Below are 15,112 nucleotides of genomic sequence, written 5' to 3'. Positions count from 1 at the left end.
ATTTGAGTCGATACTGCTCTCAGATGGGTTTGTGATTTACACAGGGTAACATAACACCTGAACTGGGACAAAGACCCGGATCTGAGTCAATAGTATGCTGGCAAATTATTCTCCATAACTTTCTTACTTTTGTGATGGAAGACACATCTCTCAAACAAAATCAACTCCATGTTTAAAACTGCTAACAATCGTAGCCTGTATGCAGGTAAGCTGTTGACAACAGCAGCTCTGGAATTTTTTTTTTCTTTCTAAACTACAGGCAATATGACAGAAGTGTAACAATAAAACCAAGTATTTGCAACAGAAGCTTGACATTAGTGTAGAAGTTTATTTACACATGTACACATATAAATACTATTCACATACAATTAATGAATATTATAAACACTGTAACACTACTGCTTGCAAAGTTAAAATGGATGGTCTTATTTAAATTTTCTTTTAAGCTGAATACATTTATGCGACTAAATTCAATATGCAGTCTGACAATATGTTATCACATGGCTTCTATGACATATTTGTACATACCCTGATAACAATATATACATAAATGCTTCACTTTCATATGGTCAAATAAGTAGGAATATAGTTATCAATTTGAAATACACAAATACATAGTTATGTACTATTCTTCTATAAGCAATATTCTTATTTTAAATATGTATGTGTTTAAATATGTAAAGACAAACCTTGCCTAATGGACACTTTATTATAGCAGTCACCTGGTCTCGATGGTCATTCCCATCTGATTTATGCAGTCAATAATCAGGTGTTTCCTAACCACACAATGGTCACCTGCTTTATGGAGTCAATGACAGGTGTTTCCTAATCACACAATGGTCACCTCTTTGTGCAATCAATGGCCAGGTGTTCCCCAACCAAACAATGGCTTCTTACTGTTTTATGCAGTCACAGACCAGGTGTTTCCTAACTGATCATTGGTTTTTTATGGCTTTGTGTAGCCAATGGCCAGGTGTTTCTTAACCAATTGATGTTTTTTTACTGCTTTGTGCAGTAAAAAACTAATCGATGGTTTTTACTGCTTTGTGCAGTAAAAAACCAATTGATGTTTTTTTTTTACTGCTTTGTGCAATCAATGGCCAGGTGATTCCAACCCAATCAGTGGTATTTTTATTGCTTAAAGCAGTCATTAGAACATATCTACTGTGCAAACAAACCCTTTGTTTTCACAGAAGAGGCATTTAAATACATCTCATGTGAATTAATATGTAAACATAACTTAACTTGCTTATAAACACTGTCCTAAGTCAATCTGTCAGTGAAAATTACCTAATCTTTCCAACATCAATTTAAAAAATTCAAATAAAGCCACAATATTGCTTAGAAATTATTTGCTGGGGTAAATGTCTTTTTTTCTAGGGGTGATGTGTGCAAAGATGACTACTAATTACCGTATATTCCTCAAAAAATATTATCAGAAAAATAATTTTACCCCAAAATTATCATTTTGCATAAAAAATATGACTGGTTCTACAAATTCTATCAGTTTTTACTGTATAACAAGTTTGGGGATAAAGATTATGGTTAGCTTTTGCTTAAAAATGAGAATAATTAAATTCTTCTTTCAATTACTGCTTATTTCTGTCAGGTATGTGGATGGTAATTATTGTATGTAATATCCTCCATCCTCATCAACCAGCTAAAGTATTATTGTAGAATGAAAATGTCTGCATAATTCTGTATGCAGAAAATGCATTGTGTTCTGAGAAAAACAAACTGACAATATACATACCAGATCTACATGTCTGATATATAATGTAAACTGGCATTTAATTATTAGGGCATGGTTTTTAATCCAAGAATATTTAAGTGACCAAAACTAGTCTATATTTCACATAAGATATTCTGCTCTTTAAAATTTTAAAGGAATAGTGTGTGAGATTCTTCACAAAAACAGAACTGAGAATGAAAACTTGTGCATATTTGATAACAAAATAAATAATGGGAACAGTGTCTCAACTTAAATGGTATCACAAGCATTTGAACAAAGGTGACCTGTAAACCATTTAGTTGACACCTTTTATAACTGGCCTAGGTCTGTTATTTCTGAGACAGCTGACTCCTACTGCAATATACAACAGGTGAGCCAGCTAACTCCTTACTATATATATATATATATATATATATATATATATATATATATATATACACAAAAGCAAAAACGTACTATGTGAAATATCAACAGAGGAAAAGCTTGAAACTCTGAGAAAAACCTTTTCCACCAGAATTTATGAATGTCAAATTTATACAGTAAAATCTTAAAATAGGAAGTTAGGTGAATTGTCTGAAATAATAGTAATAATAATAATAATAATAATAATAATAAGAAGAAGAAGTTGAATAAGAACAAGAAGAAGAAAAAGAATAAAAACAACAATAATAACATAAAATAATAATGATAATTATACTTTAGAATGATGATACTTCTTCAACCAAGTCTGACATGATCCTGCATTCAATTGTACAAAGGACAATTTGACTCTCTCTGTGTCTGATTAAAACAGGTTTGACTGTATTACAAGTACCTGTCCAGTTGTTTAATATAATTTTTTTAGTCCATAACTTGCTAGGAATAAGTTTATATCGATTGACTAGTGGCTAAAATTAGTCATTTCTTAAGTAGTTGATGAAAGGGGTATAAACCTTCACATTTCACTGCTGGTACTTTATGCACTAAATATTACAACTAATTCAATGGTTTATGATATTACAACTAATTCAATGGTCTATGATATTACAACTAATTCAATGGTCTATGATATTACAACTAATTCAATGGTCTGTGATATTACAACTAAATCAATGGTCTATGATATTACAACTAATTCAGTGGTCTATGATATTACAACTAATTCAATGGTCTATGATATTACAACTAATTCAATGGTCTATGATATTACAACTAATTCAATGGTCTGTGATATTACAACTAAATCAATGGTCTATGATAGTACAACTAATTCAATGGTCTAAGAAAACACCTTCTGTGCTTGACAAATAGGTACATCTGTAGCAAGAAAAATAGAGAGCTATGAATTTAAGACATCTGGTGCTGAAGAGATTTAAAAAGAAAGGTTCTAGCTCTCGACTATTACCTGGAAAAGAAAATATTAGCTTCATTAATTCATATATATAAGACAGACAGAAATGTTGGGTCACATACATACATACCTACATACATACATACAAGTAGCTCCTTGTAAAAATCAATAAAATTTATTTTTAAACATAAAATTAACTATGCAATGCAAATAAGAATATTTTTATTTCTGCTTGTACGAATATGTGAATATTATTATTCTTCACTAAAGCCTGGAACTTTGCATATTGATGTAAACTATACTTAATTTGGTACTTAAAACATGCTATGAGCATCTAAACATTAGGTGAAGTATGTTCAAGGATAGTCAGAACATCTCTCTCTCTTTCTCTCTCTCTCTCTCTCTCTCACACACACACACACAAACCACAACAGTTATTAGGGCCTAGGACATTCAAAGAAAATGGTATTGTGGTATGAATGCACACCAATACCTGTTTCAAAAGGACTATGTTCAAGAGACTATTGTACTGAATTATACATGTCGATATATTTTACAATCTGTTAATTCTTACATGTGTTGGTTGTGTGAGACAGAATGGGCCAATCATGTTGAAGGACACTTCCTTCAGATCTACTGGTGCAAATGATATATCAGCTGACAGAAGCAATCCCAGAATACTCTTCTCACGTTTCTTGATCTTGAATGTCTCGATATGCTCTGCACGTTTCTGTAACATCAATGATATAAATCAAGACTTACTCTAATGGATGACCTTGAAATAAAAAACTCAACATTTAATGAAATCAATTACCACAGTGCTAAACAAGTAAGATACCAATTAAACTTAGTATTTTTTAGGGAAAAAAATGTCCAATTTAGATATCATCTGGTTATCTAATTTCCTAATTTGCATAACTCAAATTCAGTTGCAGCTGGATTGACATCATTTTTATGACTTAGAAAAGGACCAGAAAACAATTTTATGCATCAATTCTGACAATGTTTTGTACTTAGGTTGCATTCCAGTTTTTCTGGCACTATCCAAATATTTGCTTTCACTGGAAAGACAAAATCTTCTCCAGATGATTAATGTTGTAAAATATATCCCATCTTGATTAAGCTTCATGTCTGAATTTTTTTTTTTGTCCATAAAAAGGCATGATTTAAAGTAATGTGACGTCTACATCCGCACATGAAGGTGAACAAGTAATACCATTTCTTAAGCAGATTCCAATTTCAGAGTCAACTGAACACCATATCAAGATAAATGTAATTACTTTGTTTGGTGAAATCTTTATTTTTGTCATCAAATATAATAAAGTTGTGACTTGAATGTAGAGTCCATATTTTTTATAAGAATCTGTATCTTCTATGTCTAGAACCTTGATCCCAAGGTCAAATGAATGAGCCAGTATGTCACAAGATGAATTGTTCTTGTTTAAAAGTCAGGAGTCTTCATACCAACAGAATCAATCAAAAGGTTAAGAAAATGAAAACATACCAAAACTGTAAGCAAACCTTAATGTAAATCAATGTTTGTGACCTTGAATCCAAAACTGAAGGGATGACAGAGTGTGTCACAAAATCAGTACTGAATTTGCTCTCTAATGGATATTCCAAGTATGAAAAGGATACATGAGAGATTTTAAAAAATATATGAAAGTGAAAAACTTTGACTAAAACTTTAATTAAACTGTTGACTATGTCCCTGCCACTGCTTTGCGAAAAAAAGATGGTTTTATCTTCACTTTTCCAACAGCAAGAGCTCAACAACAATAATGACCATAAAAGAAACAAACGTTTTGGTAAGCAGCTTTATCAGATGGAACTGATTCAAAACATCAGAGAAACATTTGATTTTGTTCTATGTTAAGATACAAGTCTTACCATTTCATTTTCAAAGTTTCCACTGATAAACTCCGGCAAGTAGGTGGAATGGTGCAGTGGATATATTGTTTCCATGACAACCTTGCAAAACTGCTGCTTCATGAATTCATAATCTCTCTAAATGGACAACAAATGAAAATTTAAATTTTGTGACAGCATCCATTGCAATCAATGAACATATTTAGAAACAGACTTTTTATCATTCTTAAAAGTACAATATAACAATAGATATTTCTGTGAGAAAACAAAACAAGCATTTTAATACACAACCTAACACACTTAAATATTTTCTAAAAATGAACACACAGAATGATTAATAAGGCTTAAATATCCACAAACAAATGAAAATGAGTACTGTCACATACTGACTATAATAGCACTAACATTAAGAGCAAAGGTTTATCACATAAGTTAATGGCCATGCTGGAAACACTCTAAGACCAACAAATTGCAGAAAATGGAAATGTGACTCATAAATATTGCCCTTTTGTTTCTATTTATGGGATGTACTCGATGGTCATTGCTTTATGTTGGCTAAAAAATACACATTGCTGACTGAAGAAAGAAAAATATGTAATAATGGTCTGTAGACCTGCGATAGAAATTTTAAACTTAAAAACAGTTATTCTAAAATCTATATCACATTTCTCAAATGTTAAGCCATTGCTTGATGATACATGTAGTCATATCCACAACCTTTTTCAAAATGTCATAAAACAAAGGTAAAGCCTTGTCCAGTGATAACGATATGTCGTATGTACTCACTTATAAGTCAAGTCAAACCACAAAGAATAAAGATCCCGATCTGCCATAGCATAATGCACCTGCAGATCAGGGTCTATGTTGTTTGTTCTACTGATTACTCTTAACTGCACAGACCCAGCTCTGCTGGTGCATTATGCAATGGCAGATCTGGGTCTGAGCAGTTGGCAGGACTTATAAGTGAGTATATATATGGTGCTTTTAATCTCATTTTCTATACATGTTATTCATAGGTACATCTCAAAGAACCTTGCAATTTGATCAGCAGGACCTGAAACTGAGCAACTTGTGTCAGGAAAGCAAAGTTAGGAGAATGTTGTTGTTCTCTTTATGAGACCACATGTCCACAAATTACCACCATATCTTCATGACACGACTGATTACCTCATAAAAAGCAAAGCAAGTGAACCATTACTGCCAGATACATTGCTTGTTCCCTTAGATGTCACATCTTTGTATACTAACATACCGATAACGAAGGGACACAGGCGTGTAGAGAAGCATGGGAAACTAGAACTGTAGACAATCCACCCACACACTTCCTAGTCCAACTCCTGGAGCTTGTCCTAAAACTCAATAACTTTGAATTTAATGAAGAAAACTACCTCCAAATTAATGGAACCAATGGGTACAAAAATGGCCCCTTCATATGCTAATATTTTTATGGGAAAACTGGAGGGTCAACTTTCAGCATCGGTTGAACTTACCATACCAGTGGGTATGCATTATCGATGATATAGAAATGAAGTGGCAACACGGAAGAGAAAGTCTGGATGATTTCATATCAAAGGCAAACAACTTCCATCCCTCAATAAAATTCACGGCAGATGTCTCTAACTCAAAGCACGTTTTCCTGGACACAACAACCAGACTGATAGAAAACAAACTCCATACAGACACCTACTCAAAACCAACTGATAAACACCAGTATCTTCCCCCAACTAGCTGTTATCCAAAACAGAGGATATGCAGAATTTGCTCTGAAGATGAAACATTCCTAAAAAGGTCTGAAGAGCTATCTAAACATTTAATTTACCCAGGCTACGATAAAGGCCTGATTACGGAGGCAACCCAGAGGGCTAAACAAACCATGATGACCTACTAAAATATGGAAAGGAGGAAAAGGCTGATAGGATACCATTTATCCTGACCTACCATCCAGACAACCCCAAAGTAGGGAAAATCATTGGGAAACACATAAGACATATATCCAGATCTGCTGTCATACAATGTGCCAGAAGTTAATGATCACTTAAAATGAACAGTGTTGGCCCTAATTTACTGATGTTTTATACATCAGCAGGTCTGGCTCAATGTTAGCAATTTAGATCATGTTACATACTTGTGTTATACATTACTTTGTTTACATCTGTCAAACAGTGTACCAAAAGCATGTAATAACTGAATTAAGTAATGATACAATGATTTATTCACATCTTTTATAAAGTGTACTGAAAGCATGTAATAACTGAATTAAGGGATGATACACTGCTTCATTTATATCTTTTTATGGAATACTAAAAGCATGTAATAACTGAATTATTGATGATACACTGCTTATTTACACCTTTCAAAGACTGTACTGAAAGCAAGTAATAACTGAAATAAGGGATAGTACACTGCTTCATTTACATCTTTCATACAGTTTACTGAAAACATGTAACAACTGAATTAAGGGATGATACATTGCTTTACTTAGAGCTTTCATAAAGTGTACTGAAAGCAAGTAATAAATGAATTAACACATTAACCCCTGGTGATGAGTTTACGTGGCAGAAGGTAGTAGCCTACTGCCGAGCTCTGTAGCGTCAAGGTCATGTATGATATACCAAAGTGGGTGGTATTATAGAAAGGTAGACAGATGTAGCTCTACAAGATACCAAATAATCTGGAATTTCTAGTTGCACTACAAAATACAGAGGGAAAAATCTAATTTTTTGGACCCAATTTTTTTCCACCCATATTCACCAGTGGTCGGAATCTGATTTTGTGTCTGGATTTTATAGTTTTTGGTCTCAGATGTAAGGCAGACTGGTATGAACTGCAAACAGGCAGATGAACCTTTGCAAAAAGTAGAATAAGATGGGCATTTGGAATAAAGAGTGGTCTCAATACAAAAATAATGGGTCCATTAAACCAACAAAAAATGATAAAAAAAATCAAACTTTTACCTTTCTGCTCATGAAAAATGATGTTTCTAACACAACTAGGCATTAGGTTATTGGAAAATCACCTGGAAGTTGATTTATTAGGATGTATTCAGAAAAAGCTTTCAGAATGTGTTTCCTACTCAAATTTCAGGCGAAAATGACAAAAACCTCCAGGGGTTAATGTGTTAAGGATGATACTTTGACTCACTTACATCTTTCATACGGTGTACTGAAAGCATGTAGTAACTGAATTAAGTAATGATATAACCGTCAGATTGGAACATAATACAAACACTGTTAAGGTACTTATAAATTGTTAAAAGCCAGGTAAAAATCCAGGATATATACCTAATAAAGTGGTATGTAAAAATATACAATTAGTATTACATTTGCATGCTAATGTTTTAATTCATATGTATAATAATGGTGCTGAATATATTAGTGTTAATACTGTCAAATGTCAAACATGCAAGTTGTGAAGAGAAAATTAACATCAGAACATGCAAATTATCAAAATAAATTGATATTAGAACATGCAAGTTGTGAAAAAAATTAACATCAGGCATAAATATACGAATCTAGCCAAAACTTTTGTGAAACAAATAAAGAAAAAATTAAAGTATGCTTCTGAACATAATTTTTTGCACTTACATGCCATAATTAGGCCTTTAGCATGTCTTGTATCAACTGTTAAAGCTCATATACGTAATGTGGAGTGTTCATATAGGGATGTCTCACCTGAACATTTGGTTGTATGTGTAGTGTGGTGTGTAATGTCCATATAAGGAATGTGTCACTGACCATTTGCTTGTATGTGTGATGTGTAATGTCCATGCAAGGGATGTGTCACTGACAATTTGCTTGTATGTGTGATGTGTAGTGTCCATGTAACTGATGTTTCACTGACCATTTGCTTATATATGCAATACATATTGTCCATATAAAGAATGTGTCACTGACCATTTGCTTGTCATTTATTTATCAAATCTATGCCTTGTGATAATTAACTCAAATATTAAGTTCAAGGGCAGTCTTTATCTTGAAAACAACAAGACAAAATATATTGATTTCATTATGTCAAAACAGTATAGGTTAACCCTTAAAATGAATTCAAAATCAACATGCAGTTACAATTACTTTGAATTACAAATATGGGTCACTAACTCATGAGGGAAATACTGGTAATTTTTTTGGACATTGTTAGAACTCAGATTTGATTCCCTTAACTTCCTTCTAATCAGCCTCTAATGGAGGGTACATCTCAAAACCAATATATTATAAATTTTATCACAAGTCCAAACGTCTATACCATTCTTGATAAATTCAAGTGCTGTTCCAAATGAAGTCAAATCTGGAACGTGCTGATGTAACAATAGTCTGTAACAGTGTCGACGTGCTAACAGTCTTGATTGATAATGATACAATCCAAAATTAATGGACAAAAATCACAAAATAGTGATTTAGACTGAAAGTATTAATGAGCACATTGTAATTCCAATGAATATTTAAATAAATAAACCCTCTCATATTATTACTAAACTAAATGACTGATGTTAAGATATGAATGTGTAATTCTAATGTCAACAACCTTAATATAAAAACATGACACAACAAGAGGACCAGGATAAGGGTCAAAAGTTCATTTCCAGAACACTATAAATTATAAGCTAGATCAGATATGTTGCCAAAACTTAAGTAAAGAACTTGGCAAACATCAGGTAGACCAGGAATTCATGAGGGGAAAACCATTGTTCTGAACTCAAATCCAAATAAACACTGCTTTACTTTCAATATTATCCTTCCATGATTAACTGGCTTCCTCTCAAAGTAATTTATACAAATTATTTTTACTTTTAGTAAATTGTACTTTACAATTTATCAAACAACGGTATTTTATTCCACTCTATTGTTCTAAAACATTAATTAATAACCAAGAACAATCTGACTTATTATGTCGAAAAAATGCAGCACCCAACTTAAGGGCATCTCTGGTAAAAATCTGACTGTGAAGTTTTATTTGATCAGGTCCCATGTAAATCTTCTGTAGGATTATAATAAGGTTAGTTGTCATTGCTAATATCTTTTATTTTCTTCCACTGGGTCTAGGCTTCATATATTTTGTTTTAAAGGCAGTATGTGCTGACAGACTGTGACCAAACATAGTTAAAAACCATGTTGTGTTAGGGACTGATGTAGTGTCTGCAGGGGCAACCACTTTATTAAATGGCTTTTATTATATCCAGGAGATAAGCATTCATATCTTGTGCTTTGTGGATATAGATTGTTTAAACAATTAGGAAAACATAATAACCCAAAACACCTCTATTATATGTTGAACAAAGAAACAATGTGTCCACTTGACCTAGTCATCACTGAATTAAACTTAATGGACAATACTTCCATTGAGTGTTTGACAAACAAACAAGCTATAAACAAAACCTAGAGCCCTGAGAAATTTATTTCATTAAGGTATTTGTTTAACAATTTAATGAATAAACTAATCAAAGATGATTTGAATACTTATATTTGAGATATCCTTTGACCAATATCCATTTGCTGAAAGCATGTGTCAGTCAAAATCTTTGATCTGCTAGACATGCCTAATAAAAACAGTGATTTACGGATTTAAGGATATTATGCTACTATGATGATCAAAATAATACCAACGTGGGCTGCATGCAAATTTTAATGCTGTGTGTTTTATTTTGAACATTCTTGTTATACTGCATTTTGGTATGTAACACTTTATTTGAGATATCATGGTTTAGTACATGTTTCTCACTACAATATTGTTCAGTATAAAACAAACATTGAGAAATAGGGCAAAGAAAATGTTTTGGTTTTTTCAGATCAGAAAATATAGATAAGTTAAGAACCAATGCTCTAATGTTTCCCATGTTAAATATTCATTTCAAAACTTTTCAACAAAATGCGTGAAAGGCAAATGTTACAACTGAACCTTTTTCATCTGAACCATGTTCATCTGGATTACTGATTTATCACAGACACATATATCAAAGACACATGTATCACATGTATCATAGACACATGTATCATAGACACATGTATCACAGACACATGTATCACAGGAACCACAGACACATGTATGTTCCCCACCTACACCCCAGATCATCTAAAGTAGTGGCAAGTCATAAACCAAACTCAAACTTCCTTTAATCCGGAACACTTTTTAGGTTCCTCTGGAGAGTTTGGATAAACAAGGTTCTGATGTATCGTAAATAAAATTGCAAACTGAAATTCAAAAATACAAACAAAACATCCTCATATAACATAATATTATTAGCTTACTTTTGATGACAAGCTTGTGAATGCTTGAGAATAGGTTTTAGACTACAATAAAGAAAGGCATACAAAATCTATTATGCTTGCCTTTATTTAATCATCTGTACATGCATAAACCTTGTGCAAAAATTTCAACTTCAAGGGGATGGTTAATGTGTTCCTAAACTGCATAGACATCTATTGTAAGAAACGCTTAAGAGCATGAAGCCATATCTAGGAAAAATATCTTGTCTGATATCATGCACTGATAGCATGAAGAAAATATTGCAATTGTATTTAAAACTGATATTAAATAGGAAATTGAAAACTGGAAAGTATAAGAATTAAAAATGTTCTGCAAGCAAATACATTTTTGGTGTCAGTTACATGGTAGCACGATATAACTGGCAACACAGATCATAATCATGAGAAGGGTTAAGTGAGGTAGATAATGGGAAAAGAAGGGTAGATAAGAAGAAAAGAAGGGTAGATAAGCAAAAAAGAAAAGTAGATAGATGAAAGAAAAGAAGGGTAGATAAAGAGAAAAGAGGGGTAGAGGCAGGGAAAAGAAGGGTAGATAAGGGAAAAAGAGGGGTAGATGCAGGGAAAATAAGGATAGATAAGGGGGAAAGAGGGGTAAATGCAGGGAAAAGAAGGGTAGATATGGGGAAAAGGTTAGACACAATATACAAGAAGCCTGTCTATATAAAATACATTTCTTGCATGGCTTTAAGTGGGTATTTTAGCAGCACTTCCAAAAATTCAGCATAAAGAAGAGCTGTCTACCATTAACTCCTTAAAGAAGAGCTGTCTACCATTAACTCCTTAAAGAAGAGCTGTCTACCATTAACTCCTTAAAGAAGAGCTGTCTACCATTAACTCCTTCCTACAGCATCACAAATATGCATCTAAAAATTGATTCAGCTGAAAATGAAATTCCAGTAATTGATTTTGACATTATTGTTTTGTTGAAAACAGACAAGTTTTGTTTTGTTGAGGTAGGTGCTAGGTGATGAAGCTGACATAGTAAATGAATTACATAAAGGTACATTGGCAAATGAAGACATTAACTAATGATTTAGAGCACAGACTACTGAAACCAGCTGATCTCTAATCAATAAAAAGTTACATATAAAATTTGCATAAAATACTAAATACCCCCCCCCCCGCTGATATATTAAAAGAGTTACTGTGCTGAAAGAAAATATATGGTTCCAATATTCAGCTGCTATAAATTTCTAAAATGATGACATAGAAAGCTAACAATCCCTAAAAGCTGACAATCTGAAGTTGCATATAAAAGTATATTTATATCCTATCATAATTTTGGAAGTTATTGTGGAGGAATAAAAGTGGGTGCATCCAACAATGAGTGACCAAATCTCCAACAAATACTGATGCAAAATGCTGAAAATCTATGTCAGCCATGGTGTTACCAATATAACAAGAGTCCCTTGAAAGGACTGATGCTTCACTCTCTGAAAAGAATTTCCAGAAATTCAAGAAATGCAAAACTGAAATAGGATCAGTTTGATGATCAGGGGCCAAAACTCTGCTAAATGATAACATAGAATGCTGAAAATCAAACCTGAGATCCTATCAATATTAATTGTATAATGAATTAGGTTGCAGTCTAACAGGAATTAAGAAAGTCACTGTGCTTAAAAGAAAGTGAATGGTCCAGCAACTTCGGGCTATACCTCTCTTAAAAAATGATATAAACTGCTGATGTCTGAGCCAAGGTTTTATTAACATTGTGCTGCCTACTAAATTTTGTTGAAATCTAATGATAATAAATGAGTTATTGTGCTCAGCTGAATGTGTGTGGGGCCATGAATCTGGGATTCTTCAAAAACAATAACATAGAAAACTGGTGACTGAACTCAGCAAAGACTTTATTAACATCAAACTGCATACTAAATTTAGTAAAATTTAATTACAGTTGGGAATTATTGGCAAAATGATGGTAGGTAAGCCTGAATATCAGGGCCATGTACTAAATGACTACATAGAAGGCTGACAATCAGACGTAGCCAGTATCTTGTCAGTATCAATCAGCTTACAAAATCATGTGGAAAAGAAAGAACAATTATTACTGCATGGAAATCATAGTGGGTGGACCTGACAATTTGGGGCTATAACTTGACTAAACAATGATGCAGAATGATGATGTTCCAAGTCAACGAATGTCTCATCAATATTAGGCTGGATACCAAACCAAACTTGGTTTGAAATTCATTAATAAAAATTAATGGAGTTATTATGTGGAAACGTGGATGAGTCTGATGATTAGAAACCATAACTATTAAAAATTGGCATAGAAAGCTGACAAGAGAAATCATTCAAACTTCTCATCATCTTATAATGATGCATACAAATTTTGGTTAAAATTCAATAATAATTAAGGAAGTCTGTTTGTGGAAATAAAAATGAGTGGATCTGAAAGTTAGGGTCCATAACTCTGCAAAATGAGATAGAAAGCAATCAAAATCTGCAAAGGTCTCATCAGTGTCCTACTGCATATCAAACATAGTTGAAATTTGCCTAATAATTAAGCAAGTTATGGTGCAGAAATAGAGTGGTGGTTCTGATACTCTTGGGTTTTATGTCGGTTGACAATTCAGTCAACATCAAGCTGCACACATTCTTTTAATCAAAAGCATTGCAAAGAGTCTCTCTTCCTCTCTCCACTTTATTCAGGCTGGCCTTAACTCTTCTAAACAATATCAAGTGCTTGAGTTCCTGCTCATTCAAGGTATATCATGGTACATTCTGACTTTGGCTGAAATGCAATTTATTCCTTACTAAAATTATTCTTAATTTCATGCCACCTGCCAAATTTGATTGAAATCCAACACATCTTGGGCAAAATATCCTGTGGAAACAAAAGTCAGGAAGACAAACAATCAGGGTCCATAACTCCTGAAAATGAGACTAAAGCCATCAAAGGCACATGGTAGTTTATGAAACAATGCATCAGAATAAGTCTGTGTGTGTGTGTGTGTGTGTGTGTGTCTGTGTGTGTGTGTGTGTGTGTGTGTGTGTGTGTGTGTGTGATTTTGGATTTTTAACATAGTTTTAACAACTTTTCAGTCATATTGCTATGATGTCTGCACTGTGACAGTTTTATAGTGATGTCTAGCACTGGAACATCATGCCGCAGACATGTAGTATGAATTCCCTCCCATTTACATTATCCTGACACCAGGCCAACCAGTCCTAATACTAGCCTGTTAATGCTGAGTGCCAAGTGAGGCAGCTGTTAGTACCATTTTTGAAAGTCTTTGGTATGACTTGGCTGGGGATCGAACCCACGACCTCAGAATAAGTTCAATGGTTCTTGAGCTATGCCAGTTATAAGCAACACCCAATGAGAAGATGGTGGCACTATACAGTTTCATATTCTGCATAGGGTTCAATTTGTAAAGAAATAGAATTTCCCAGGGTTTCCTCACTGGTTATATTGGCTATTTAAAAAAGACCTTGTATATCTTAAGTTTTATTCAAATAACTTTTAACTCCATTTATTTTGCAGTATGACTGATGGGTGTAATTTGGGTTTTATAGTATACAGCTTGGACTTAGTTCAGATGTGTAACAATTAAAAAAATCAGCTAGTTCACTTGGTCAGTTTCACTTCTTGGACTGCAGTGATAAAATGTCCACAAAAAAGAGCCAATACCTTTCCTTTTTACAAACTTTATAATTCATTCATTGCACTTTCTGAAGCTGGCATTGTCTAGTCTGGCAAAATTCATTTTCCCTATTTTAATGACTGCTAAATATGGTGTATTTTACGCTAATTCAGGCTTATTTTTTGGGTACATGGGAGCTGTGTGCTTAGATCATGTACAAAATACAAATTTTGATGCAAAATATAGTCTCTAGCCAGTATTTAACTGGTTAAGCTTGTATGACACAACAAAGAAGTGGAATAGCTGCAGAAAACTCATTGGAACACTGTGA

General features: G+C 33.3%; 1 protein-coding gene across 4 annotated transcripts in view; it reads right to left on the bottom strand.

Annotated features, from left to right (window-relative positions):
- Positions 1 to 308: 308 nt before the first annotated feature.
- The window catches only part of LOC149804986 (nephrocystin-1-like), a 147,324-nt gene continuing 132,520 nt past the window's right edge, over positions 309 to 15,112 (bottom strand). For 2 of the 4 annotated variants that reach the window (XM_089946229.1, XM_089946237.1), the window contains exons 27-30: positions 11,174 to 11,215; positions 4,953 to 5,069; positions 3,637 to 3,792; positions 309 to 3,116 (exon numbers count right to left, since the gene is read on the bottom strand). In XM_089946229.1, the coding sequence (XP_089802355.1) occupies positions 3,099 to 3,116; positions 3,637 to 3,792; positions 4,953 to 5,069; positions 11,174 to 11,215 (333 nt within the window). In that variant the 3' untranslated portion in view covers positions 309 to 3,098. The remainder of the gene's footprint in view (positions 3,117 to 3,636; positions 3,793 to 4,952; positions 5,070 to 11,173; positions 11,216 to 15,112) is intronic. The other 2 variants (XM_089946244.1, XM_089946251.1) reach the window with 1 other exon arrangement.

This window comes from Sinohyriopsis cumingii, chromosome 2, assembly GCF_028554795.1.
Source record: "Sinohyriopsis cumingii isolate HCF-2022 chromosome 2, ASM2855479v2, whole genome shotgun sequence".
Taxonomy (NCBI): Eukaryota; Metazoa; Mollusca; class Bivalvia; order Unionida; family Unionidae; genus Sinohyriopsis; species Sinohyriopsis cumingii.
This window is presented reverse-complemented; position numbering and strand designations above follow the sequence as displayed.